Genomic DNA, 26,213 nt, shown 5'->3' on the forward strand with positions numbered 1-26,213 from the left:
CCCTGGGTTTAGGGCTCACCCGAAATCCAGGATGACCCCATCTCGAGATCCATGACTTGCTGACATCTGTAAAGACATCTGTTCCAAATATAGTCCCATTCACAGGTTCTGGGGCGTTAGGACTTGGACATGTTTTAGGGGGGCTCCCCATTCAAGCCACAGAATGAACAGTGGGTATGAGGCAGCTGGGGGGAACATCTTGGGGAGGGGACACAGGGGGAAGCAGGGGGCCTGGCCCACCGCCGAGGACTTGGTGGCGGGCAAACAAGGCACCTTCTCGCAGGACAGGGCGTTTGCACCATGTCTGGAGAGATGGGGAAGGCTGTGGCAGATGGAGGTGGGGGTAGCGTGGGGACCACGTGTGCCGAGACTGGGAGGCAAGAACGTGCCAGGCACATTTTTGAGTGCAGGAACGCACGAGAGCCTCCATTGTCTCATGGAGGAGTTCACATCAGGTCACAAGGGGGTCCCACTCCCCGGGGGGCAATTCTGCCCCCACAGGACCCTGGGCGACATCTGGGGACATTTGCAATTGTCATAACTGGGAGAGATGACTGGCATCCAGTGATCAGGAGAATAAGGAGCTGGTAAATGTTCTAGAGTGAATGCTAACGGACAAATAACGCAAGCCACAAACGGCACTCCCATTTTTCTAGGAGCAACAGCTAAAAATTAAAAAGAAACAGGTGAAATTAATTTTCATGCTAGATTTCCTCTTAACCCAACACTTCTCCAAGATATTATGAGTTCAGCAGGCAGTCGGCATAGTTAAGGAGAGCTCACGTCCCTTTGTCCCTCGGAAGTGGTCCCGCCCCTCGGTCCATCTCAATTTGGTCAGTTGTGATCAGAAATGCTCGATCTGCCTTTGCTGTTTACGTTCTATAAAACGGAGAGTTACAGAAGCAGGTTCACACACCTGCTTGCTCTAAAATACTTAAGAGATTTTCTAAGAATGGAGTCAGAAATCAGTCTTTACATGTAAGTTTATATTTACATTAATTATAATTAAACAAAAAAAATTTTTTAAAGATTTTATTTATTTATTTGATAGACAGAGATCACAAGTAGGCAGAGAGGCAGGCAGAGAGAGAGAGGGAAGCAGGCTCCCCGCTGAGCAGAGACCCCGATGCGGGGCTCGATCCCAACACCCTGGGATCATGACCCGAGCCGAAGGCAGAGGCTCTAACCCATTGAGCCACCCAGGCACCCCTAAACAAAATTTAAAATTCTGTTCCTCGGTCACACAAGCCACATTTCAAGGGTTTTATGGCCACATGCGCTGGTGGCTACCATGTTGGACAGTATCCCACAAAAACATTCGAGGCCGAGAGTCGGCAAACTTCTTCTGTAAAGGGTCAGAGAGGGACTATTTTTGACCTCACGGGCTGTAGGCCCTCTGTGACATCACATAAAAGAAACCACAGACAATGCAGAAATGGATAGGTGTGGTTGTGTGTCAATAAAACTTTATTTACAAAAACAGACAGAGGCCCAGAATGGAGTAGGCAGATCCCCATTCTAGGCCATTGCTGTCCGATAGAATTTTCCAGAGTGATGGAATGTTCTGTCTCTGCTGTCCAATTTGGTGGCCGCTAGGTTGGTGTGGCTACTGAGCCTTTGAAATGTGGCAAGTGTGATTCGGGAAAACTTCTTGTTTTAAAAAGGATTTTATTTATTTATTTGAGAGAGAGAGAGACAGAGACAGAGACAGAGACAGAGAGAGCATGAGCAGGGGAGGGGCAGAGGGACAAGCAGACTCCCCACTGAGCAGGGAGCCAGACATGGGGCTCAATCTCAGGACCTCAGGATCATGACCTGAGCTGAGGGCAAGCACTTAATGGACTGAGCCCCACCAGGTGTACCCTCAGGAACAATTTCTAATGCTGTTTGATTTAAATTTAAACTTAAACCGCCACATGTGGCTCATGGCTACCACACTGGACACCTCAAATCTAGAACGTTCTAGATCAGGGGTCAGCTACTGTGTTAGATGGCAGATATTGAATGTTCTAGACTGGGGGGGTCACCTACTGTATTGGTGAGTTCAGACCTAGAATGTCTTAAACTAGGAGTCAGCCACTGTCTTGGATAGCACAGATGTAGAATGTTCTAGACCAAGGATCCACTACCATCTTGGTGCAGACCTAGAATGTTCTAGACCCAGGAACATGATTCAGTGTCATCTTATTATGTCTAGATTGTGGGGCTCAGTTTGATACCAGCTCATGGTTGGAGAGGCGGAGGGGGAGGAATTATCAACAATATCCAGAAACCGTCCCTGCCACGTCCCCAAGCCTGTGCTGTCACCATCCTGACCTCTGTGGTAACTGACCCCTGATTTTCACGTTCTCTGCACTTACGACCACATCTCTGAAACCCTGGGCTGCTTTTCCCCACTTGCTCTTTCCCCACGGTGGATGGATCCTTAGCACATGGAGTCTTTACCGTCTGCATTTTTCTTTCACTTAGCACGACGCTGAAGAGGGTCGGCATCCCCTGTCGTGCCACGCGCCCCAGCCGCGGGTGCCTTTTCATGGCTGGCTGGCATTTCACCGCACGAAGCTGCAGTTGACTTGTCCATCCTCCCATTGGTGGACACCCGGGTCCTTTCCAGCTTTTGCCGTGACAGATAGAGACCCTCGTCTGCGCTTAGTGTCTGGTGGGCACGTGCCATGCTTCCTCTGGGCGCAGCCGGGAGCTCCCACCTCGAGTACGCGTGCCTTTGGCTTCTGGAGCTGACGCCCCCCTGCCTAGTGAAGGGGTCGGACTCACAGGGGAGCCTCCTTCCCCCCCGACCCCAAGGGGACCCACAGATCTGCCATCTGCACACTCAGAGCCTTGTTCGCGGCTTGCGGCAAGAGTGCCGGGGGGGGGGGCTGCTGGGGGGGAGCCCCCCGTGCATGTCAGCCACATCCAAGCAGGGATGTCTGAGTGCACCCCCCCAGGTGTCTCCGCCAGAAGACGGAGCAGCAGCCGCATGAGGTGCGCCCCGTGTGGGAAGAGCACCCCCCCCGGGCGGCTCACATGCCCCCACACACCCGCACAGGGACCCTGGGGAGTTAGGGGGCCACAGTGGGGTCATGCGAGAGACCAAGGCAGCCACCATCCTACCTGTCCCCTGCCTCCCCTCAAAAACCCACGTGCGTGCGTGTGTGTTGGGGGGGGACAGGGTGGAATGGACACTTGCGTCTTTTTATCTCTTTCTAAACCCGGAGGGGAGGGTGAGCTGGGTCATCGGCTGGCTCCGTGCCCCGCCTAGTGCAGGGAACAGGCAAGCCCCCTCCACAAATGCTGCCTCTGAAGCGAGTTCCAGCTCCCATGTCTGAGTGTGACAGCGGCGTCCGTGGGGGATGTGGTTTAATCAAATCTCGGCATTCTGGAATAGGATCCTAAATTGAATAACAGAATCCCAGAATAGAACCCAGAACGGACCGCAGGCCCCTGGAATCCACGCTGGGCAGAGGACTCAGATTGCAGCAGAGGCTTTTTGTGGGGCTGTCAAACCCCAGGATGAGGTTCCTGGAGATGGCACAGGCCCGTGGGGACAGTGAGGCAGGGGGCAGGTGGCCTGTCCAGCCCTGTCTCTGAGAGGCTGTGCCATTAGCGCAGGTACTGTCTCTTTCTTCGGGAGGGTCTTGAGGGGCAAAGGACATCCTGGATCTGGCATCTGCCCTGCACCCCAGAAAGGGCTAAGTTTGTCTGGCTGGCTGGGGGTCCCCCCACAGACCCTTCCTGAAAACCCTTTCTATGCGCACAGGGATTTCTAAAGTGGCCCCCTTGCAAGACCCCCTCCCACATCCCATGACCTGACTCTGGTGCCAAATGTCCAGGGCTCTGACCCTCCCGGGCCTCTGTTTCTTCGTCTGTGAAATGGGATTGCAGAAGGGCTTTGAGGCTCCTGTGGGGACAAGGCGCGTTGCCGAGCTCGCAGTGGGAGCTTGGCAGATCCATGCTGAACGAATGAAGGAATGAGTGAATGAAGGAACTGTCCTGGAGCGTGGAGCCTGCAGGACTCGGGGCCAGTGGGGAGGAAGGCCGGGATGCCACCTCCAGGCCAGAAGGAGCCACAGCAGCGCCTAGAGCCGGACAGCGGCGTGGTCTGTTTGGCAGAGAGGCTGGGTGTTAGGCACTGGGGCTGCAGGGCGAAGGGGAGGCTGCAGTAGTGGCCCGGGCATCACCTTGCTTTCTCCTCCTCCCTTCCACCCGGAAATGACCTAGCGGGGGCCTCTGCTGGGCCCCCACGTCCTCTAAAGGCACAACTTTGCATCTTCTAAAGGACCATCTTCGGGACTCCAGCCTGACCGCCGGAGACACCTCCTGCCATCCATCCCCCAGTGGCCTCGGTTTCCCCATCTGTAATAGACACAGTTCAGACACGAGGGACCCTGGTTTCTTGATGGTTTGTGGCTTGGTTGAAGTCACCCAGCAAAGGTTGGGGGGCAGAGCAAGGACTGGGTCTCATCTACCTAAAGCATGCCCACCCCAAAGACACAGACGCTCCCCCAGAGCCCCGGCCCACAGGCCCCTTGGCGGGAGGATCGGCTGGACCCGGAGGAAACCAGGAGATTGGGCCTCTGCTTTGATTTTCTCGGTTCCCTTTCTGATTTGCCCATCTGTAGAGTAAGAAGGCTTCCATCTCATGAAGTTGTTTAGAGATTAAATGAGTCGGTGGAGGTAGGTATTCCTCCAAGGTGAGAAACTGCCCCCCCACCAAACTCTTACTCATACTTCAAAACCCCCTACAGACTTTCCATCTTCACTGAAGTCCCAGGATAGCCTTTGGCTCTCCACTGCTCTATGCTCTAGGGTTTCCCAGGGGGTTGTCCCCACCTCTGCCTCAATCCTGACTGCTTAGGTCTGGGAGTGTCTGTATCTGCCTCTGTTTCCCCTCATGCCAGATGAAAGGGTCCTCCTTGGGGCTGCAACATTACTCAGCATGGGGCACACCAGGAATGTTCTTGAATAAATGAAAGGAGGAAGGGAGGGGGCAGGGAAGGGACGCAACCATGGGGAGCCAGAGAAGGTGGAGGAGGGAGGGAGGGCACTAGGCAGAGACCTCGGTGGGACAGATGGAGAGAGGGAGCCGGAAGGAGGTGGGCAGAGCCAGATGGGCGGGCAGGGGCGACAGGAGGGGTGGGTGTGGGGAGACCCAGCTTCCCCCCCCACTAGCCCCCCCCCGCCCCGCGCCGCGCCGCGCCGAGCCGCACGCCTCCTCCCGGCCTCTGGCGGGCGGATCGACTGCGCCCGCCTGGGCGTCGGGCTCGGGCTCGGGGAGCGAGGCGCGGGGCCGGTGCGTGCGTGCGGCGTGTGCGCGCCTGTGCGCCCAGGGCCGGCCGGGCGGGCGGCGGCACGTGGAGGCCAGCCTGGCGCGCGTCTCCAGGCCGGTGGGTAAGGCGGGCCGCGGGGTGCGGATGGCCAGGCCTCCGAGCCTCGGCTTTGGAGCGGGAGACTGGGGAGGAGGGGACTGCCCGCCTGGCTTCTCGGGACCGCACCGGGACTCTTGGCCCGGGCCCGAGCTGACCCGGGAGGGGGAAGGGGTCTCCCAGGAGGCGGCGGAAGGTCCCAGGCTCGGCAGCGGGCGGGGGAGATGGGGCGCAGGTACCCAGGCCTCGAGAATGGGGCGGGGGTGGAGGGTGCGGTGATGGGGACAGGTTCCCTCCCCGTGGCCCCCTCCCTCGCTCCCTCCCTCAGCTCATCCATCTCCAGAAGATTATATTTAAATATCTCTTTTGTGCAAGGCAGGAGCTGGGCTCGCCCCTAAGAGGCGGTTTCCATGGCAACAACAATTGCCAGCTTCCGTGTGGTGAATCAGCGTTGCCATGGCAACCCCATCCTCATCTGCCCAAGGTGCTGGGAGGAGGGAGGAGGTGAGGGCCAGCGGAGGCGGGGTGGGAGGGGTGGGGGCGAGCAGGAGGCCGGAGCTCAGGTGCCCCCACTCCTCCCACCTCCCTTCACAACCTCAGTCTGCCCCCAGCCCAGAAACCGGTCCCATCTGGTTAAAATAATCCCTGCTCCTGCCTCCAGCTAGCTGGGTGTGGTACCCAGGTGGAGAGGGTGTGTGTGTGTGTGTGTGTGTGTGTGTGTGTGTGCGCGCGCGCGCGCGCGCTCGCGCGCACACGTGGTGGGGGAAGGGAGACGTGGTTTGGTCTTTCCCAGGTGGTCTGGGTCCCTCTGAAGATGTGGCTGGGTGGCAGGAATCGGGGACGCTGGAAGGCCTCTCTGGTTCTGGGGCTCCCAAGGCTGAGTTCAAATTGAGGCAGCCCATTAGGAGCTGGGGAACAAACACTCAGAATGGGAGGGGCACAGATGGGGTAGGGAAGCTGGAGAGGGAGAGGGGGCGGGGGCTCAGGGAAAGAGGGCGCAGAGTGAGGGAGGGGCCTCCGATGGCGTGGGGAGGCTCAGAACTGAGATAGGGTCTAAGACAAGGAGAAGGAGATTTGGGGGTTCAGAGTTGGAGAGGGGTCTCTACTCATAGGACTGGGTAGAAAGATCCTTAAATTTTAAGTCTAGGAAGGCTTAGCGCCTTGACTCGCCCACCATGACCTTGGACAAAGAGTCTGGGCCTTGATGTTGACATCTGTAAAGCCCGGTGAAAACTGAGCCTCTCTCCGGAGCTTGCTGGGTGTCTGCACAGCGTCTAGAAAGCTGACATCCCTCAAGCACCTTTTCTGAATGGCCATGGGGATGGTCTGACCTGGGAGGGGGTCTGGGGCGGGCACTCGTTCCAACCCCAGGTCGGGCACAGACGTCCCAGCCACCCTTCCATGCTGGCGTGTGCCGGCCACTTCTTTCTGGTCAATTCAATTTGGCAAGCCTCTCAGATTCTCCCTGCCTGGTGTGGGGAGAACTGCCTTCTCTGCGAAAGCAAGACGTAGACACTTCCTGCCCTGAGGCAGAGGGAGGAAGGAGCCCAGCGGGGTGGAAAGATGGCCTGCTTGGGGACATTTGAGCTGGGTTTTGAAGGATGAATAGGAGTTCACCAGGAGCCACGAGGCTTGGAGAGAGATTCTGTTCTCAAACCAGTGGAGAAGCAATGTCACCCATTTCCCACATCCTTTGAGTTTTTCTCAAATACCCACGTTAGCTCACCCCTATGGCCGGGTCAGTTTGGGGGTGGGGATTAGAGGAGGATTTCGTCCATTAAACATCATTTTCAGTGCTGGGGGGGCAGGGGGTTGGAGAACAGAAGTGTCCAGAACAAGGAGTCCAGATTGAAAGCTGGTCCACTCAGGTATGACAGTCCTCGCACCCAAGGCTCAGATTGCTGACTGAAAGTACCTGCCCTTGTATCAGTTACTGCTGGGTGACAAACACCACAACCATTTTATTTGTTGATTCCGTAGGTTAGTACGCTCAGCCTGGGCTCAGCTGGGTGGTTCTTCTGCTGGTTTCTCCTGGGGTCATTCATGCAGTGGTGGACAGGGCTTGCTGGGATGAGCTGGGACAGGCCAGCCTCACTCCCATGTGCTGTTTGGCAGTGGGGCCTCTCAGGGCATGAGGTCTGTCTTCCTGTTCTGCTTGGGCTTGTCACCTGGGCTTGTCCCAATGTCAGGTTTCCAAAAGAGGAAGCTGCAAAGTTTCTCAAGACCAGAGCCTGGAACTCCCACCACTTCCCTTCCATGACCTTCCACTGGTCAGAGCAAATCACAAAGCCAAGTCCAGATACAGAAAGTTGGGGAAACAGGCTCCAGTTTTTGATGGAAAAACTGCAAAGTCACATCATATGCAGAGACTAGAGGTGTTGGGCATCTTTGCAAAGAGCCTACTACTGGGAAGGCAAGGAGGCTTCCTACAGCAAGAAATATTGTGAACGGGTTTTGAAGGTAAAGTAAGAGTTTTCCAGACAGCAATGAGCAAAGCCCCGTCGGTGGGACCATGTGTCACTTGTTTGACTGGTTTGCTGCTGGAAGTTGGTGGGATGCTGTGCCTCGGGGAGGTGGGCAGGGTGCCTGGCAGAGCTCAGGTGAAGCCCTCACCCCTGATGTCCCCACTGTCAGCCTCGACCTCCTCCTCCCCTCTCTCTCCACAGATGGCGCGGCCAATCCAGGTGAAGCCGGCGGACAGCGAAAGCCGCGGAGGTAGTTGTCATCTCTCCGTGGCCTCCAGGCTGGGGGGTGGCAGAAGAATGGGGGAAGGGGGGGGATCCCTGATCAGAAGGCTGTAGCTGTCCCCTCTATTCTCACATACCTCATGGTGGTGGGAGAGGCAGAGTCTCCTGGCTAGGGTAGGTGCAGGAGAGCAGGGGTGTGTGTCCCCTCTTCCAAACCACAGTGCCACAGGCCTAGGAGTGAAGGAGTTGGGGGGCAGCTGGCTAGGTCCAGTTGCTTGTCCCTAGATCTTAAAATGCCCCACTGCCCATGGGGTGCAATACTGGGGGGTCTTCTGAGGCAGAGGGGCTGGGATCCCTGAAGGGACCCCTCAGGGGGATTACTGTGTGTGTGTGCACGTGCGGGTTTGTGTATATGTGAGCATGCGTACCTTGGCATGCCTGTATGCAGATGTGTGTGAGCAGTGCGCATGTGCACGTGTGTTTCTGTGGCTTATGTGGTGGGGCTTCCTGCTGGCCTGTGTGCACGTGTGCATGCCTGGCCTGGGTGTGGGCGTGTGTGTAGGATTGTGAGTGCCTGACTGTTCCGGGCTGGGCGTGTGGGTATGTGGGCTGGAGGCCTGGCGTCTGCGTAGGTCTGGACTGTGTTGGGGATGTGACCATAGGAGTATGCTTGGCTGTCCCCAGTGGCACCCAAGTCTAGCCGTTCTTGGAGATTTTCCTACACCCTCCCCACTTTAGGTGGATTGGGGGCTGAGGGGGAGCAACCAGCCTTCGGGGTGGTGTGTGGGGCAGGGCTGTTAGGACTCCTGTGTATGTGTAGGAGCCTGGTACAGCCCATCTGGGCTGGGACCTGTTTTCACAGTCTCCAAGCAGGCTGCTAGTGTAGGTCAGGGATTGGGACGGGGTGGGGGTGGGGGGGAGGTCTGCATGTCTCCGTCTCTTCTATTCTCTCTCTCACTCTTAATAATTCCTCCTCTTCTTCTTCTTCTTCTCCTCCTCCTCCTTCTGTCTGTCTTTCTGTCTCTCTCTCTCTGTCTCAACTTCTCTTTCTCCCTCTCCATACCTCTTTCTCTCCCATCTTTTCTCTTTCTGTCTCTCCGGTTCTCTCTCTACTCTTTGTGTGTCTCTCTTTGTCTCTTACTGTCTCTCTCACTGACTGTCGCTGTCTCTGTGTTTCTCCCTGTCTCTCTCTCTCTCTCTCATCTGTCTCTTTCCCTGACTCTCTCTCTCTCTCTCATCTGTCTCTTTCCCTGACTCTCAGTCTCTCTGGTCTATGCCTCTCTCTTCCATCCCCATGAGTGACAGCTGCCAGAGAACAGGTTTCCATAGTAACCCAGCTCACCATCCCTGGGAGATGAAGCTGCCATGTTCCTGATTACAGGGGAGCAGCCCAGTTACCAGAGGGAGCAGGACTCTCGGGCCTCATGCGGGAGAGGCTGGCCAGCCAGGCCTCCAGCCAGACCCCCACCCCACCCCAGCAGATGGGGGCTCCAGGCTTCCCGCACCTGGTCCTGTGCGCACAGGTGCCTTCACTCATTCAACAGACATTGACTGCCTGGCCCCTGCTGAGGGCAAAGGGGCCATCAGCGCTCACCCCCACTGGGAAATCTAGAGGCAGACAGACAGACAGGGACCCAGGCCAGGCAAGGCAGTTCTTACACTAGTACTGCGTGGGCTCTCCGCGAGCAAGGAGAGAGACATCTCCGCCCGGAGGGTGGGAGCAGGGAAGCGGTCGGAGGCCCTGGCGGGTTGAAGGGAGGGCGTCCAGGAGGGGGGTGCCGCGTGAGCCAAGGCTTGGAGATGAGCCGAGCATGGCACGTGGGAGGATGGAGAGGCCCAGAGCAGGGAAGCGCGCGCCTGTGTCCTCCCACACGCAGGCAGTGCAGGGGCCAGCCGTGCTCCCCCACGCCCTGCTGCCTCCATTCTGCTGGAGGGACCGAGAAATTCCCGGAGGCCAGGACGCGGCTGAGGGGGTGTCTCCGCCCACAGGAGACCGGAAGCTGTTCGTGGGGATGCTGAACAAGCAGCAGTCGGAGGAGGACGTGCTGCGGCTGTTCCAGCCCTTTGGGGTCATCGACGAGTGCACCGTGCTGCGCGGGCCTGACGGCAGCAGCAAAGGTGACCGGCCGGGGGCGGGGCTGGCCCGGGGGCGGGGCTCGGCGCGCGGGGGGAGGGGTTTGGCTCCTCGGGGGGAGGCCTGGCACGGGGCGGGGCGGGCTTGGTTCCCGGGGCGAGGCCCGGCGCTTGAGAAGGCGGGATTGCCTCCTGGGGTGGGGCCAGACCCTTGAGAAGGCCGGGTTGCTTTCCGGGGCGGAGCGGGGCACGTGGGACGGGGGTGGGGGGTTCAGCTTCTGGGGGCGGGGCCGGGCCCTCGAGAAGGTGGGGTTGGCTTCTGGGGCGGCCTGGGGATGTGGGAGGGCGGGTTTGGCTCTTGAGAAAACCAGGTGGGCTTCTGGGGCGGGGCGGGGCACGTGGGCGGGCGGGCTTGGCTCCTGGGGGAGGGGCCTGGCACGTGTGTGGGCGGGGCTGGCTCCTGGGGGTGGGGCCAGACACTTTAGAAGGTGAAGCTGGCTTCTGGGGCGGGGCAGGGTACGTGGGAAGGTGGGTTTGGCTCCTGGGCGTGGGGCCGAGCACTTTAGAAAGTGGGTTTGGGGGGCACCTGGGTGGCTCGGTTGGCCGCCTGCCTTGGCTCAGGTCATGATGCCGGAGTCCTGGAATCTAGTCCCGCATCGGGCTTCCAGCTCCATGGGGAGTCTGCTTCTCCCTCTGACCTCCCCTCTCATGGTCTTTCTCACTCTGTCTCTCTCTCTCAATAAATAAATAAAAAAAATTTTTTTTTAAAAAGCAAGCTAGCAAGCAAGCGGGTTTGGCTCCTGGGGACCCGGCAGGGCCCTTGAGAGGTGGGGTTTGCTTCTGGGACGGGGCAGGAATGGGGGCGGGGCCAGGCGCTTGAAAGGCGGGACTAGCTTCTGGGGAGGGGCGGGGCATGTAGGGGGCGGGGTTTGGCTTCTGGGGGCGGGCCGGGGCACTTGAGAAGGCGGGGTTGGCTCCTGGAGGCGTGGGCTGTGTGGGCGGAGACTGTCCTTTCCCGCCTGGTCCTACCCTCGCGCCGCCTGTGCCCACCTAACTGTGGGACAGTTTCCTGTGGACCGTCTGCATGCTCCTGGCTGAGCATCTGGCAAAGACTTTCATGGTCCGCAGAGACCTGTTTCCCTGTCTGCCCACGTGACTGTGCCTGCGAAGGGCATCACTCCACCTGCGTCTTTAGTCTCTGACTTTTTCTGCCTTAGCGTCTCAATGACTATTTCTGCCTAGCTCTTCGTGTGTCTGGAGGTCTTTGTCTGTCTACCTGTTCTACCTTTTGGGGTTCACCTGTCAGGCACCCACTGTTGCCCTGCCTGTCTCTGGCCCTGGAAACTTTTTAATCTTCTAGGACAGAATGTATCCCTTGTTCCCTAGTTGCTTGTCTCTCTCTCTCTCTTTAATTATTTTTATTTCTAAATGTTTTTTAAAGTTTATTTAATCATCTCTACACCAAATGTGGGGCTCAAACTCATGACTCCAAGATCAAGAGTAGCATACTCTACTGACTGAGCCAACCAGGAACCCCTCTTTTCTTTTTTAATTGATATTTACATACTGTAAAACCCACCTTTTGAAAGTGTACAGTTAAGTGCTTTCCAGTATGTTCAAGAAATTGTGCAACCATTGCCACTCTCTAATTCTAGAACATTCCATTGTCCTACCACACCCCCAGTCTGCCTGGCTCTTCCACAATATGCCCGTCTGGAACTACGTCTAGTAGTTTCTCTATGACTCTGTGTCCGAATTTGCTTGTGTCTCGTGGTCCCTGGCTGCCTTGGCTGCCTGATTTCTGATTTCTTCCTGTGTGGCCAGCTGGCTGGGTCTGACCTGTCTGGTATTTATTTATTTATTTTCTGTCCCCATCTTTCCAACTCTGGTCACATGGGCCTATGTGTCTAGGTCTGAATGTATCTGTGCCTGAGTGTGCCCACAGGACTGTATCTCAGTGCCTCTGTCTGAACGTTTGTCACCTTCTCTCTGCATATCTGATTACAACTCGATCTCACGGTGTCAGCGGCTGGTGGCTGGTGGGTGTTCCCTAAGCCCGTGCCCTTCACTTGTTCCAGTGGGCAGGACCTGCCCCTCCCCCGGACTGCACACTGCTTCACGGTGCCTGTCTGACCATGCGAGCCACCAACACCTGTGTAGCTGGTGGCTTTCTGAGCAAATGAGAGGCCACCGGGCTGACATCATACTCTGTTTGCTCTTCTTATTGCCTGATCCTTTATTGTCCAGCTGTCTGTCTGAACACATGACTGGCTGGCTGTCTGTTCTGACCGTCTGACCCGCCACCCGGGGCTCCCAGTCCCCTAACCTGTGGCCCCTCCCCACCCAGAAAGACCCTATTACCCCTCACGAGTTCTCCTTCTCTTGGGGCAGGCTGTGCCTTTGTGAAGTTCTCCTCCCACACCGAGGCCCAGGCAGCCATCCATGCCCTGCACGGCAGCCAGACCATGCCGGTGAGTAGGGACCGCCCTGGGCCACGGAGCTGGGCGTGCGGAAGGGGGGAGGGGACAGGGACAAAACCTCTCCCTACCATTCCCGCCATCCCGTAGCCACTTGCTGTTCATCAGTAAGGCACAGGCGGAGAGAGAGGCGGAGTCCCTGATGGTGGTGTGGGCACAGGTATGCAGGTGAGTGTGCGATTGTGCATGTGTGGAGCGTACGCGTGTGTGAGCATGCAAGTACGTGTGGGAGTGTGCTGGAGGTACTGCCAGTGTGTGGCTGCGTGTGTGTGTGTAAGAGAGGATATGTGAGTGTATGTGGTTGTTAGTAGGTGACTTAATGTGCAAATGAGGTGTATGTGAGAATATGGATACGTGTGTGCTGCTGCACGTGTAAGTGTGTCGAACGGGTAAGTTTGAGTGGCTTGTGCAGCGTGCATGTAGGTGTGTGCACATGTGTATTTATGCATGTGTGTACTGAGTGCACGTGAGTGTGTGGGTCTGCCTGGCTGATGTGGGGTTAATGAGTGCAGCACGCTTCTGTGGGCATCTGTGAGGGCACGTATGTGAGTGTGTGTGGATGGGCGAGGGTGTGTGTGAATATGCGTGTATGTGATTGCATGTGTACACGTGTGATATGGGCCTCTGAACGTACCGTGTGTATGCATGTGTGCAACTCTGTGTGACGTGCATGGTGCGTGCAAATGTGTGCACACATATCTGACTATTCGTGTCTGAGTGAGTTTGTGTGAGTGTGTGTGCATGTGTGTATGAGTGCACAAGAGGGTGTCCTGGAGGGGCGGGACCTGAGGGGTGTGTGTGGCTTTGTGAAGGCCAGCAGGGGAACGTGGGGCGGGGGCCGTGACAAGGATGGGGGTGGGGCGTGCAGAGGAGCAGGGGAGAGGGCGGGAGGGGGCTGCAGCCCTCGGCCGAGGAGCACGGGGTTCTCGGGGTCATGAGGAGCCCTGGAAGGTTTTGACAGCGCAGGGAAGGGGCCAGGTCGGTTGGAAATGTCCCCTGGGCCAGAGTGGGGATGGGTAGGGGGCAGGCCTGCAGCGGGGAGAGGTGGGGAGAGGCGGAGGACAGGCTCAGCACTGGGAGCAGCCCCGCCTCCTGGGGGAGGGGCCAGGAGCCACAGTCGCGGTACAGAAGAGGCGGAATCTGCCGCAAGGGGCACAGGCCTTAGAGAACCATCTCCCCTCTCAGCTGCTCTCAAATGGGTGTGAGGAGCAGGGCAGCGTCAGAGCCTCCAGGCCTCACACGCTCGGCACTCGGGCCTCAGTCGTAGACCCTGGAGGCAGGATTCGGGCTCACCAGGAAGTCAGGCTTTCTCCCAGTGATGGGGCGCATCGGGGAGCGAGCTCTCCAGCAAAGGGAGCATGTCCCCTCTCTGGTTGGGGTCTCACCTGTCCTCAGGTGTGAGTGACAGCTCTAGGGTCCTCCACCCGGGTCCCACCAGTTGGACTCTCCATTTTTGAGAGTATGGCTGATAGTCAGGGTCCTCTACTGGGCCCTAGACACGGCCCCCCTGGGTGGGGAGGCCCCACCTGTGCCCACAGGCAGCTGTACACAGTCAAGTGGGAGACCCAGGATGCTGATCTCCGAGCTGTTCTCGCTGTGACGTCCCCGTCCTGCAGTTCGGGGCCCACGGGCAGGACTGGCCACTGTGCTCCCCCAAGGGCCAGAGCTGGCATGGTTCCACGAACCCCAAAGTCCTGGCTACCTCCCTCCTTCTTTCCCTCCTTGCTTGCCGCTGCCCCTGCAGGGTGCCTCCTCCAGCCTGGTTGTCAAGTTCGCTGACACGGACAAGGAGCGGACCCTGCGGCGAATGCAGCAGATGGTGGGGCAGCTGGGCATCCTGACGCCGTCCCTCACCCTGCCCTTCAGCCCCTACAGTGCCTACGCCCAGGCTGTGAGTGACCCCAGCTGCTGCACTTCCGTCTCCAGCGGGGCTCCCCACACCACCCGGGGGGGTCTGGCTCAGTCTCTCTCTCTCTCCATGCATGCTCTGTTGGGGGTTCTGCCTCTCTGCTCATCTTTCTGTCTCTTCTACTCTCTGACTCTCGGTCCTATCCTGGTCATGGTTGAGTCCCCAGATCCAGGCTGATTCCTGAGCACCCCCCCACCCCAGCTGAGCCCCCAGCCATGAACTGAGGCCTGGGCTGAACCCCAACTCTGGACTGACACAACTCCATGCTTAGGCCCTAAATCTAGGCGGGCCTTCAAGCCAAAAGGAGCCTCTAAATCGAGGCTGACTTCACACTGAGACCCAGCCCTGGCTGAGCTCAGTGTTGGCTGATCCCCAATCCCAGACCGAGTCCAAATTCCTGACTCAGCCCTGATCCTAGACAGAGCCTTGATCCCACACTGAGCCCCAATTCCTAGCTAAGCCCTGACCCCAGCCTGAGCCAAGAGAGCCAGGCTGGCCCCCTCCCCTACTCAAGTCACTTGAGGACCAGGCCTCAGGTGCCACCCCCATTGTGCACACTGACTCCCTTTCCACCCCCAGCTCATGCAGCAGCAGACAACGGTCCTGTCCACGTCGGGCAGCTACCTGAGCCCTGGCGTGGCCTTCTCACCCTGCCACATCCAGCAGATTGGCGCCGTCAGCCTTAACGGGCTGCCTGCCACGCCCATCGCCCCTGCCTCTGGTGAGAGTCCGCCAGGGGCCTAAGGATGGGTGGGCAGGGCAGGGCCAGGGCCAGGGCCAGGCTCAGGCTCCCCATGGTGCTCCTCCGTTCTGCAGGACTGCACTCACCCCCGCTGCTTGGCACCACTGCCGTGCCCGGGCTCGTGGCTCCCATCACCAATGGCTTCGCAGGGGTTGTGCCCTTCCCTGGGGGGCACCCTGCCCTAGAGACCGTGTATGCCAATGGCCTTGTGCCCTACCCAGGTAACTGGAGTGGTCCCCTGGGACCTACGGGGGTGGGAAGGTGGGGAGGGTATCTCTGGGACAAGCAGGCGTTCCCATGCCATGGTCCCTGGGATCCAGAGGGAGTGTCAGCTCAACAGACATGAGCTGTGGGCACAGAGAAAGAGACTATAGCAGGGTGGTTAAAACACGGGAACTTTATATCCAGATATATCTGGGGTCAAGCTTCAGTTTGGTTGTCCCGGGTAGTCTCTGTGAGTCCCTGGACCTCAGTTTCCTCACCTGGGAAATGGGGCTGATGCCATCAGTCATCTCATGAGGTTGCACTGATGAAATTAGCATGTTGAATGCTTATCACACTGTCTGTACCAAGAACAGCACCATCAATCTTAATTATTAACCGTCACTATTGAGGAAGATATCAGGACCCATATCCACTCCTACATCCAGCCATGCAGTATTAGCCATGCACCGAATTAGGCTGGGCCCTGCCTTTGCAGAGCCGAGGTTCCACCTCTCCCCACCCTGTACCACAATCCCCAGGCAAGCCTCCTCCAACATCTTGCTTGGGTGAAGTAAGTCATCTGCATATCCACCATTGAGGAGAATTTGTTTTTATTTTGAAATGACTGGAACTCACAAAGAGTTTCAAAAGTAATACGGAGAGGTCCTGGTCCCTCCAGCCCGGCCCGCCACCCATGCTAACAGCTTACATAACCAAGCACATTATTGAAACCAGGAGGCTGATCCTGGTACAGTATAATGACCTCGACAGGAGCTGGACACCTTATGGACACTGTACCACGTTGTGTGTGCACTCGTGCGTGTGTGTGGGGGGTCTGTGCCGTGTTATCACAGGCAGAGATTTGCATAACCACCACCACAATGCTCCATCTCCGTGGGGTGATTCATTCATGTGACCCCTTTATGGTCACCCCCCACACACACACACACACCCATCCTGTAGTAACCTCTCTCCGTTCGAGCCGAATCTTTTGGCTGAAATTTCCCCCTGATGCAGCAGCTCTAGTGGTCTGGACAACCTCTCTCCTCCCCTTACTTCCTGCCCTGAGAGCAGTCAGGAGGTCAGAGCCACATGGAGGATCCACGGGGTGTCTGATGAGTGAGGCTTGGGGTGGGAGAGAGGGAAATGGATGGGGGTGGGGGGTGGTCAGGAGCAGAGGCCTGAAGTCCTGGAGAATAAAGGGGAAGAGCGAGGGGGTCCGGATGGGGACAGAGAGATGGGGGTGAAGGTTAAACCTCTCTGGAGCCCTGTTCGACTTCTACCATTTCCTATCTGAGTGGCCCTGAGCCGGTTGCCTCACCTCTGTGAACCTCAGTTTTCCTACCTGTAAAATGGGGACCATACGTGTAAAACGTTTATGCAGAGGTGAAGCTGGGCGGATGTTTGTTGCTCTCCTTCCGGGCGCTAAGGATCAGGGGTGGATGGAAGATCTGCCGCCCCCGTCCCACTCAGCCCTTCCGTCTGCCCCGCAGCTCAGAGCCCGACCGTAGCCGAGACCCTCCATCCCGCCTTCTCCGGAGTCCAGCAGTACACAGGTACGCGGGCAGTCCGGCCCACTCTCGGGCGTGGCCCCGCCCCTCGGCCCCGCCTTCCTTCCTGTCTGGCCACGCACCCTTGGCAACACCCCTATTCTGGCCCCGCCTCCCAGGGGCCACCCTTTCGTTTGGCCTTCTCTCTTGTACTTAGCCACGCCTTCTACTTCTGGCCCTGCCCTTTCCCAGGTTTTGGCCCCGCCCCTCTTCTGCCTTCGCAGCGTCTGGTCCCGCCCCTATCCTGTCCCGAGTCCTCCAGGGCCCTGCCCTCAGCCTTGGCCCTGCCCCTCACACTCTGGCCCCACCCACTCTGATCTTGTGCGGCCTTGGCCCCTCCTTCAGGCCCGCCCTCGGTTGTGGTCACTCCCCCTCCTTGATTCCAGACGTTGGCCCCACCCCCTCGAGTCATGGCTCCGCCCCACTCTTCCCTGTGCCTTGGCCCCTCCCCTAGGCCCGCCCTCCGCCGCGGGCACGCCCCGCCTCCCTCCCTAGACCGCCGTGGCCCCGCTCCCCGTCCCCGGGCCTCACACCCGCCTCCGCCCTGTCTCGCTCCCGGTCTCCGCAGCCATGTACCCCACCGCGGCCATCACGCCCATCGCGCACAGCGTCCCCCAGCCGCCGCCCCTCCTGCAGCAGCAGCAGCGAGAAGGTGAGGGGGCCGCGACCTCCCCTGGGCGCCAGCCCCGCCCTCTTACCGCCCCCTCGACCTCCAGGACCCCTGGCCTGGCCTGGCCTGGCGCGGGACCTCGGGGAACCGCAGCCAAGAGCACGGCCTGCGGGCCAGACAGACCTGGGTTCGAGTTCTGACGCGGCCCCTGGGTGCTCTGGGGGAACAGCATCACCCTCTCGGAGCCTCGGCTGGCTCCTCTGGAAAGTTGGAACCATAGGACTAGCGAGACTAGGGGTGACCCTGCCACCACCAGCCGCCCTCCCCAGGACCGGACGAGCCTCTGAATTTTTGAAAGGACGCTCATCTTGAGGTCGGGCGCGGGCGGCGGGTGGTGGTGGGATATCTCGGGTAAACTGAGGCTCCCCAGTAAAGTGGAAGGAGGAAGGAGTTAGATTCTGGGGTCGGACAGACCAGGATTCAGATCCACCCAGTTCTGGCTGTGCACGGTAAGGAAAGCACTCACTGCCCGTGCCTCAGTTTCCTCCTCTGCAACAGGAGCGACCATCTGGGTCAAGAGGCGTTACTGGGAAGGAGGCAAGGCCGTTCCTGACCCACAGTGTGGCTCAGCACCAGGGAGGCCCTTTCCCTTGTCCATCCAGCTAGCGGGGGTTGGGGAGAGGTGACCCACTGGCCCCATGGCCGGGGAGCTCTGTGGATGTCCTGGCCTACAGACTGAGTTCTTTGAGGCTCTGCCCCACTTGGCCCTTGCCCTTGGCCCTTGGCAGGGGGCCACTGCCAGGAAACGAGCTGAGCTTTGGAGACGAACTCTAGGCTGAAGGGTGTCCAGCTGGGCCAACCAGCCTCTACTCCGTCCTCCGTCAGATTTTATTTCTCTGGGGGCTCAGTGGGTGAAGTCACAGACGGCAGGCATGAGGATTTGACGGTGCTGGCAGCTCCTGTGCGACTTTCAGCGACCTCCCAACACCCCCTGCACCCCTCACCCAGGGCGGGCCAGCACGAGCTTCCGAGAGGGCCCTGCTGCCTCAGGTCACTATCTTGTGGATGGCTCTGACCTGGGTGTCTCCCTCCCCCGTCCCTGCTCCAACTTCCCTCCACCAGGGCTGAGGCGGTCAGAGCTAGTGCAGTGGTGATATCCCTGCTGTCACTCGCCATGAGCATTTTGGAGAGTCCCCACCTCGAGGGACAATCTACAAGACTCCCACTTGCACCATTCCAGACCTTTGTCCGCGACACGTCAAAGCCAAAGAAAAGATAGAGCCCTGATAAAAATGGTAGACCGCGTCATGCCCACGAGCAGGTTAAAAAAATACGGTCAGGGTGGCCCTTTATCCTGGCAAAGACCTCAAGCTTGCACGTGGACGTGGCACTGATGGGAAGGGTTGCGGGTGTGGCTGCTGTCACACGGCGGAGAGAGACGTGTCTGAAGTCAGAGGGGGAGTTGTAACCCCAGACGGGGATGCGCGTGGCTCACGACACACGCGGGGAGCCAGCCGGGTCCCGCTGTGTGTGTGCTGTGGGGAGTGTGTGCGCATGCGATGTCTTCTCATGGGGTCCCCTCAGCTGGGTGCGGCTTTCCGCCTTCACCCCATGTTTCTCGGAGATGGGATCGCGCTCTGGCGGCTGTAACGTTTGTGCCGCGGTCAAGATCACGCCATCCACATCAATCGCAACGATCACGTTGCAACTCGCTTGTATTTTAAAAACAAGCTTTCTTAGAACTGTGGTCCTAACCAGGAAGATAAGGGTTGGATGTCAGTGGGTAATCCCGGATCTTTATTTCCTGGGATGGAGAATACTGACTTCCAGACCTAGGGGGATTTTTGGTGGTTTGGGGGTTCGTGTTTTGGGGGGCATGAGAGAAGGTCATCTGTTGGTTTGGGATGAGGGGCAGGCTTGGTGACTGTTCATGGCTTCAGATAATGAAGGTTTTAAAATTTCGTTGTTATTTGTAGCCGTTATGACCTCTCCATTGGGGATTCTTTGGGGAGGGGATGGTTTTGAGAGTTAGCCGTGATTTTAAGAAGTTATTCTTGGTTGGTATAGTATATCACTTAAAAATTCCCAGGTGGGGACATAGAGGGGAGGCAGGGAGGGGTGCCTGGCCGGCTCAGTCGGTGGAGGACACAACTCTCTATCTCGGAGTCCTGAGTTGAAGCCCTACACTGGGCGTGGAGCCTACTTAAAAATAAATTAAAATGTAATAAAATTACCAGGTGGCTTGGGGTCTACAGAATTTTTTTTATCTTAATTGAGGTTTTTTTTTTATGTGTGTGTCATCTGAGTCTTGAAAATTATTCAAGGCTTGGAGGATTATCCGCGGTTTTGAAGACTATCTCAATATTTGGGGTTTGGGACCGGGGAATGACTTGTCTTATTCTGTGATCATCGGACTTGTAAGACATGAACATCTTATTTTAAAACCAGTTGTAGATTTACAGAATTAGTGCAGAGATATACAGAGTGTCCGCATACCCCACGTACAATTCACCTACTGTCGTAAATGGTCTGGCTTTTCCGGGTTTAGGGATTTTTTCTGGGGTTTCCTGTTGTCTGGGATTTGGGGACTACCCAGGGTCTGGTATTGAAGGATTTTTGTCAGTTTTGCGGGGAGGGACCATCTGAGTTTTGTAAATTATCTGGGGCCTGAGGATAATCAGAGGTTCAGGGTACCCAAGTGTGGGATTAGAAAGGCGAGGGTAAGCACGCCCCGCCTCCCCTCCCCCGCGCCATCTCCACGCCCTGCTTCCTGGTGTCAGGGGCACCCTCCCCCAACAGCTGGAGATGCCAGAGGTGGGCTCCGGTCCCCGCACCCCTCCCCCCGGGGGGGGGTCCGCCTCCTCTCCTTGGGGGCTTTATGTCTTTCTCTCCCCCACCTGCAGGTCCCGAAGGCTGTAACCTGTTTATCTACCACCTCCCCCAGGAGTTTGGAGACACGGAGCTGACGCAGATGTTCCTGCCCTTTGGCAATATCATCTCCTCCAAGGTGTTTATGGATCGGGCCACCAACCAGAGCAAATGTTTTGGTGAGTACCTGCTTCGGGCAGCCCTTCCTGCTGGCCAGCCCTGTCCCCCTGACCCCGCGTGCTGCCAGGAACACGGACGTGGGAGGGCGTGGTTGGCGTGGTCAGCTAGGAGACAGGTGTGGTCCAAGAGAATCACATTGAGAAGTTAGAGTGAGCACTTATTAAGCACTTATTAAGCTTGCAGTCTTGCCGCACTGCCCAACAGAATTTTCTCCACTGGCGGAGATGTTCTCGCCTCTGCTGTCTGAGCTATGAGCACCGTGTGGCTCCAGGCACCTCCAGAGGGGCAGTTCAACCGGCGGGATGTTTCTGATGGCCTGGGGGGGGAGCGGGACAGGATGGGGCAGGGGGAGATGGGGTAGAGAGACAGAGATAGAGAAAGAGATAAAAGTTTTAGTTTTAAGGAATCCAGATCTAAATGACCACCCCTGGCCAGCTTACGGGTGGGCGGTCAAACAGCACTCGAGGTCACTCGGATCAGGGTCCTCTGCCAGTGCCCAGGCCCCTCCTCAGCATCCCACTTGCGGGACAAAGAAGGCGGCGTGTGGGGGAAAACCCACTCAATCCCTAACAGTGAGGAGTCCTGTGCCTTCCCTGAGCCTTGGTTTCCAGATCAGTGTAGCGGGGGCGCAGGTGTTAGGGCAGCTGATAGACGTGAAGACCTTATCCCCCCAGGTCCACATTCCCCCATGGCTCCCCAGTGGGCCTCTGCAGGACCGCTCAACCCTGCCCCCACTATCTCTCCACCTGACCCCCCACCCAGCCTCTCACCCAGAGCTCGGGGATCCCCACCTCAAATGCTTGGGCATGCAGTCCTTTACCCCAGGGGGCTCCTGGCCCCTGTGGCCTCCACACCCTCCCGGGAAGCCTGCAAAGACCGAGAGGTGAGGGCAGGAGTAGGGCAGGGTGGCCTGGGGTGGCAGGTGGAGGGAGTCGGGGCTGGTGGAAGGTTGAGGAGTGGCAGAGTAGGATGTTTCTGATGGCCTGGGGGAAGCGGGGCAGGGTCGCGGGGATATGGGGTAGGGAGACAGAGAAAGAGATAAAAGGCAGAGAGGGGGCGCCTGGGGGGCTCAGTGGGTGAAGCCTCTGCCTTCAGCTCAGGTCACGATTTCAAGATCCTGGGATCGAGCCCCGCATCGGGCTCTCTGCTCAGCGGGGAGCCTGCTTCCCCCTCTCTCTCTGCCTGCCCCTATGCCTGCTTGTGCTCTCTGTCTGTCAGATAAATAAATAAAATCTTAAAAAAAAAAAGGCAGAGACAGGAAGAGGGCGAGAAGGACAGAGAGAAGCAGCACAAGGACACATTCACGCAGACACAGTCTCTTATCCATAGTCAAGAACCCAGATGGACAGCAGTGTCGGAAGGGCAAAGGGTTAGCCTCCAGGCCTGGAAGGAGGCAGGCAGCCAGGATGGGGAGGGAGGGAGAATGTAGCCCTCATGGGACCCCCGTGGGCCTCACCTGTTCCCTCCACCCGTGGGAAGTCTTCAGCAGAGCAGACCCCAGGTAAGGAAGCAAGCACCCCGTCCCCGGAGGCATGCAAGTCCAGAGGGTGTCAGAGCCAGGCGCCGGGCTGCTGTGCGTGCTGTGGCGCGCCCTCCTACCTCCCCGGGCCCACTTGCCTCTGTGAGCGCACCCCCCCGCCCCCAGGACCCCGCAAGCCGGGATGCTGGGGCTGCAGCACTGCAGGAAGCAGAGGACACCCGCGTTGCCCACCATGGCGGGTCCGCCCCGGTCTCCGCAGGCTTCGTGAGCTTTGACAACCCGGCCAGCGCGCAGACCGCCATCCAGGCCATGAACGGCTTTCAGATCGGCATGAAGAGGCTCAAGGTGCAGCTGAAGCGGCCCAAAGACCCGGGACACCCCTACTGACCGCGCCCACAGCCGCCCGGAGGCTGCGGGCCTGGCCCAGGTGAGCCGCCAGGCGGCCCCACCCACCCCCCCACCCCGTTTTGGCCAAACACCCCCTCATTCTCCGAACCCTCCCCAGCCCCCCGGGGATGCTGCTGGAGGCCATGAGGGGTCCCCAGCTTGGGTCGCTGTGGACAGAGCTAGACTAGAGCACCCCCATCCCCCCTTTGGTTGGGGCTGGGACGGAAGGTGGAAATAGGGTCCGGGGGTGGTTGGGGAATCCTTCCAGAAGAAGGCTTTGAAGGATGAATAGAAGTTCGCCTGAGAGGCCAGGTTTGGTCTGGGGTGGGGTGGGCTGTGGGGAGGGGCTTCTGTCCTGTCCTGTGAATCTCCCAGCTGGGCCGGGGTCCTAATTCTTCTCTGGTGTAATTCCTGCTCTGTGGGCTGGTGAGAAAGCGGAATGTTTGCCCTGCTCACCAGTCTGCCCCCCCCAAAAAAGGTACCCCCAGACACACCCCCAAGAGTGGATTTTGCCATCAGAGAGAACAACTTTATCAACAACTGAACACCTTCTCTGGGGAAGGAACAGTGAGCCTAAGGGGCCAGTGGGGAAACGTAACTGACCACAAGCCTTGACAAGCCTCATCTGTGGAATGGGTTCATGAAAGTCGCCTCCCGAGACAGGGAGGATCCGCTTGGGGATGCAGTGTTTTCCCCACCAAGCCCAGGACCCGCCACCTGGAAAGCTCTTGATCATTTATTTTGGTTTTCTTTTCTCCATCACAAGCGCTGTGGTCATCAAAGCCCCGTGCCTGGGGTCTGGCGCCAAGTAGGTGCTCAGTTAGGGGCTGGGCATGCTTTTCCGACTGTCAAATCAGCACCCCCAGATTCGTGGGTATCTGGTCCCGGGATCAGACGACTAATGCCCCAAGCACCTGAATGCTCTGGGACAGCAAGTCCTTACTGAGCATCTACTAAGCGCTAGGCGCTCTTCCCCGCGCTTGGGGCCACTCCCCAGTGGTGAATGACCGGACACGGGGCGGGGCTTGGGAGGCAGAGCTGCCCCCGTGGAGCTTCAGTGGCAGCGAGGGGGAAGGGGAGACAAGAATAAACACAACTCTTGGCCCCAGGTTGCGGGAGGAAATGGGCTCAGCGGCCCCAAGTCCCTTCCCAGGCGGTCTGTTGGCCTCCGGATCTGGAAATGGACTCTCTGTGAAAGGACAGGGGCCCTTGGGTTCCCAGAACCCAGCCTGGCCAGGGCAAGGGGGTGTAGGTGGGAGGTGATGTCATAGGCCCCCCATCACCGCACCCTAACGCCCCTCCCTTCTCCGCCAGGTGAGGGGCCTTCCCACCCCAGGAGGGCTTCCCGCTTCCAACCGATCCCGGACTTTTCCGTAAATTACAACTGAGTTTGGACACCAGCCCTCCCTCTCCTCTCCCGTCTCCCCTTGCCCACCCCCCTTAATGTGAAACACTACAAAGGCCACATGGAGCGGGGAGGGAGCTTTGTGATCTGCCCCAGTGCTGGGGGGAGGGGGCTTCTGAGTTGGGGGCCAGGAGGTTCACTGCCCCCTCCTTGGTGTCTCCCCAAAGTAAATCACGACTTTTCCTATATATATATATGCATATATATATAGAGCTATAGACAGTATATATATTTTTTGAGTATAGATCATGGGACCAAACTTTTCCGACTTCCTTCCATCCAAGAGAAGGTGACCCTGGCCCGGTCACTCAGCAGGGACATAAGAAGGGCTGAGGATGACCGGGCCGCCCAGTGTCTCCCCATCTCCCGCTGTCATGTCAGACCAGGGCGCCGAGAAGCACTGGGAATCAGCTGTCAACGCGATACACCTCCAGGACTCTGGGCCCCACTGCCGACGGCTCTCGCAGGCCTTTGGGCTCAGCCAGCTCGAGTGTCCCTGGTCTTAGCTGCAGCTTCCGGACCCCCAACCCCTCCCTCACCCCAGGGCCCTGCCTTCCCCGACGTAGGCACAAAAGAGACCCCCACCTTCTCCCCCCCCGTCATAGCCTTACTCATGTGACCAATAGCCCTTAGCTTTCTGTCAGGGGCAGACAGGGGCTGGGGAGCCCCCACCCCTCCTGCCCCCTCCCAAGGGCAGGCAGCCACCCTCCCTGCCTTCGGATCACCAGCCTGGAGTTCACGATCTCATGACCAAGATTGCCAAGCGCGTTGGACAAGCCAACCTGCACCGTCCCAGCACCCCTTTACCAGAAATACCTCTACAGATAATTTTTTTTTTTATTTTGGTCTTTCTGAGAAGATACAAAGAAGAAAAGAGAACAAAATGGGGAAAAAAATCAGATGACTGGATTTTTGTTTCCTAGTCGGGGCGGGGAGGGAAGTCCTTTTGGGGCATCTCTGTATAGCTACTTAAACCGTGAAAACCCACTTTGAAGCACAGAGTCAAGTTCGTTGGACGTCATTGGGCCCTCTTGCCAAGTGAGGCGCCGAAGAACTTAATAAGCTCAAGAAAAAAAAAAATTTGTAAAGAAAAAAAAAAACAGCATTCCCTTTTGTTTCTACCAAAATGTGTTGACTGACCCAGAAAAAAAAAAAACAAAAAACCAAAAAAAAAAACAAAAAAGAACACATTGCAAAAAAAAAAAAAAAAAGGTCTTAATGACCAACTTGTTTCGATATTCCAGAGTTTGATAATTGTTCCAAGACACTCTAGCGTGCCTGTGTCCCGTGCGTCTGCGTGTGCGTGCCCAGGGGCCACGAGGTGGCCTCGTGCGTGTCCCCGGCACCCGCCAAGCCCTCCGCCGGGCCTGCTTGGGAGTGCGTGTGGGTGTGCAGTGGCGTGTGTCCCCCTGGCCCATGTTTACTGGCTGTAAATACCATTTTTATACTCCACATCGAAGACCTGCGTGATTTGTACGATGTACTTTATTTCTGCTACGAGTAATTTCATGAAGTTTCAACTTGCAAACCGACTTTTGGAGACAAACCGCCACACACACACACACATACATACACATACACACACACACACAGAAAAGGAAGACAAGAAAGGGACTTAGAGGGAACTTTGGGTTGACTTGGTTTGGATTTCTGGCTGGAGTGGTCCTTGTCACTGTGGCTTGTTCAGGTGAGAAGCTGCAACCATCATTTCAATGTCCAAATGCCTCTCTTTGGTCTGGAGAAACTGAAAGTTTATTTAATAAAAGTTTTACTTGCTAAAGGACTGGGTCCTCCCTTATTCACCACCTCTTGTCGATATAGCGCGTCTGGCCCCACTGAGTTGCCTGGGCAAAAGAAAAACCCAGATTTCAGGTTAGGGGATGCAGGAGGAGATATTCTGGGAATATTTCTACACCGAGACTCCCTCTGAGTCGTCCAGAAGCAGAGGCGAGGGGACTTGTCCTTCTCCAGGAGAGCAGGTGCCTGTGGCGCTAGGTTCATTCCACAGACACCCACCCACCACCTCCTGTGTGCCCATCCCCGGTGGCCCTCGTCTCTGTCCTCACGGAGGTGGCCCCCAGAGGAGAGAGACACTAAAAGATGCATTTTCGTTAATTTGAGGTAGAATTCACGGAACACGAAATTCCCCATTATCACCATTTTAAAAGGTACAATCCAGAGGCATTAAATACATTTACAAGGTTGTGCAGACACCACGTGTGCTTAATTCCAGGACATTCAGACCCGCAAAAGCAACCCCGTCCCCATGAGCAGTCAC

General features: G+C 57.5%; 1 protein-coding gene across 11 annotated transcripts in view; it reads left to right on the top strand.

Moving 5' to 3' along the window:
* The window catches only part of CELF5 (CUGBP Elav-like family member 5), a 48,304-nt gene extending 22,586 nt beyond the window's left edge, over positions 1-25,718 (top strand). Inside the window, exons 1-12 of one of the 11 annotated variants that reach the window (XM_032883531.1) lie at positions 5,314-5,388; positions 8,030-8,078; positions 10,040-10,168; positions 12,515-12,594; positions 14,345-14,491; positions 15,089-15,230; positions 15,326-15,472; positions 16,949-17,011; positions 17,574-17,657; positions 20,519-20,662; positions 22,403-22,570; positions 23,845-25,718. In XM_032883531.1, the coding sequence (XP_032739422.1) occupies positions 8,030-8,078; positions 10,040-10,168; positions 12,515-12,594; positions 14,345-14,491; positions 15,089-15,230; positions 15,326-15,472; positions 16,949-17,011; positions 17,574-17,657; positions 20,519-20,662; positions 22,403-22,530 (1,113 nt within the window). In that variant the 5' untranslated portion in view covers positions 5,314-5,388 and the 3' untranslated portion in view covers positions 22,531-22,570; positions 23,845-25,718. Of the gene's footprint in view, positions 1-5,313; positions 5,389-5,741; positions 5,868-8,029; positions 8,082-10,039; positions 10,169-12,514; positions 12,595-14,344; positions 14,492-15,088; positions 15,231-15,325; positions 15,473-16,948; positions 17,012-17,573; positions 17,658-20,518; positions 20,663-22,402; positions 22,571-23,296 lie in introns of those variants that run through there. The other 10 variants (XM_032883533.1, XM_032883530.1, XM_032883524.1 and 7 more) reach the window with 10 other exon arrangements.
* The last annotated feature ends 495 nt before the right edge of the window (positions 25,719-26,213 follow it).

The sequence above is a fragment of the Lontra canadensis genome, unplaced genomic scaffold (assembly GCF_010015895.1).
Source record: "Lontra canadensis isolate GAN:19392208 unplaced genomic scaffold, GSC_riverotter_1.0 scaffold88, whole genome shotgun sequence".
Taxonomy (NCBI): Eukaryota; Metazoa; Chordata; class Mammalia; order Carnivora; family Mustelidae; genus Lontra; species Lontra canadensis.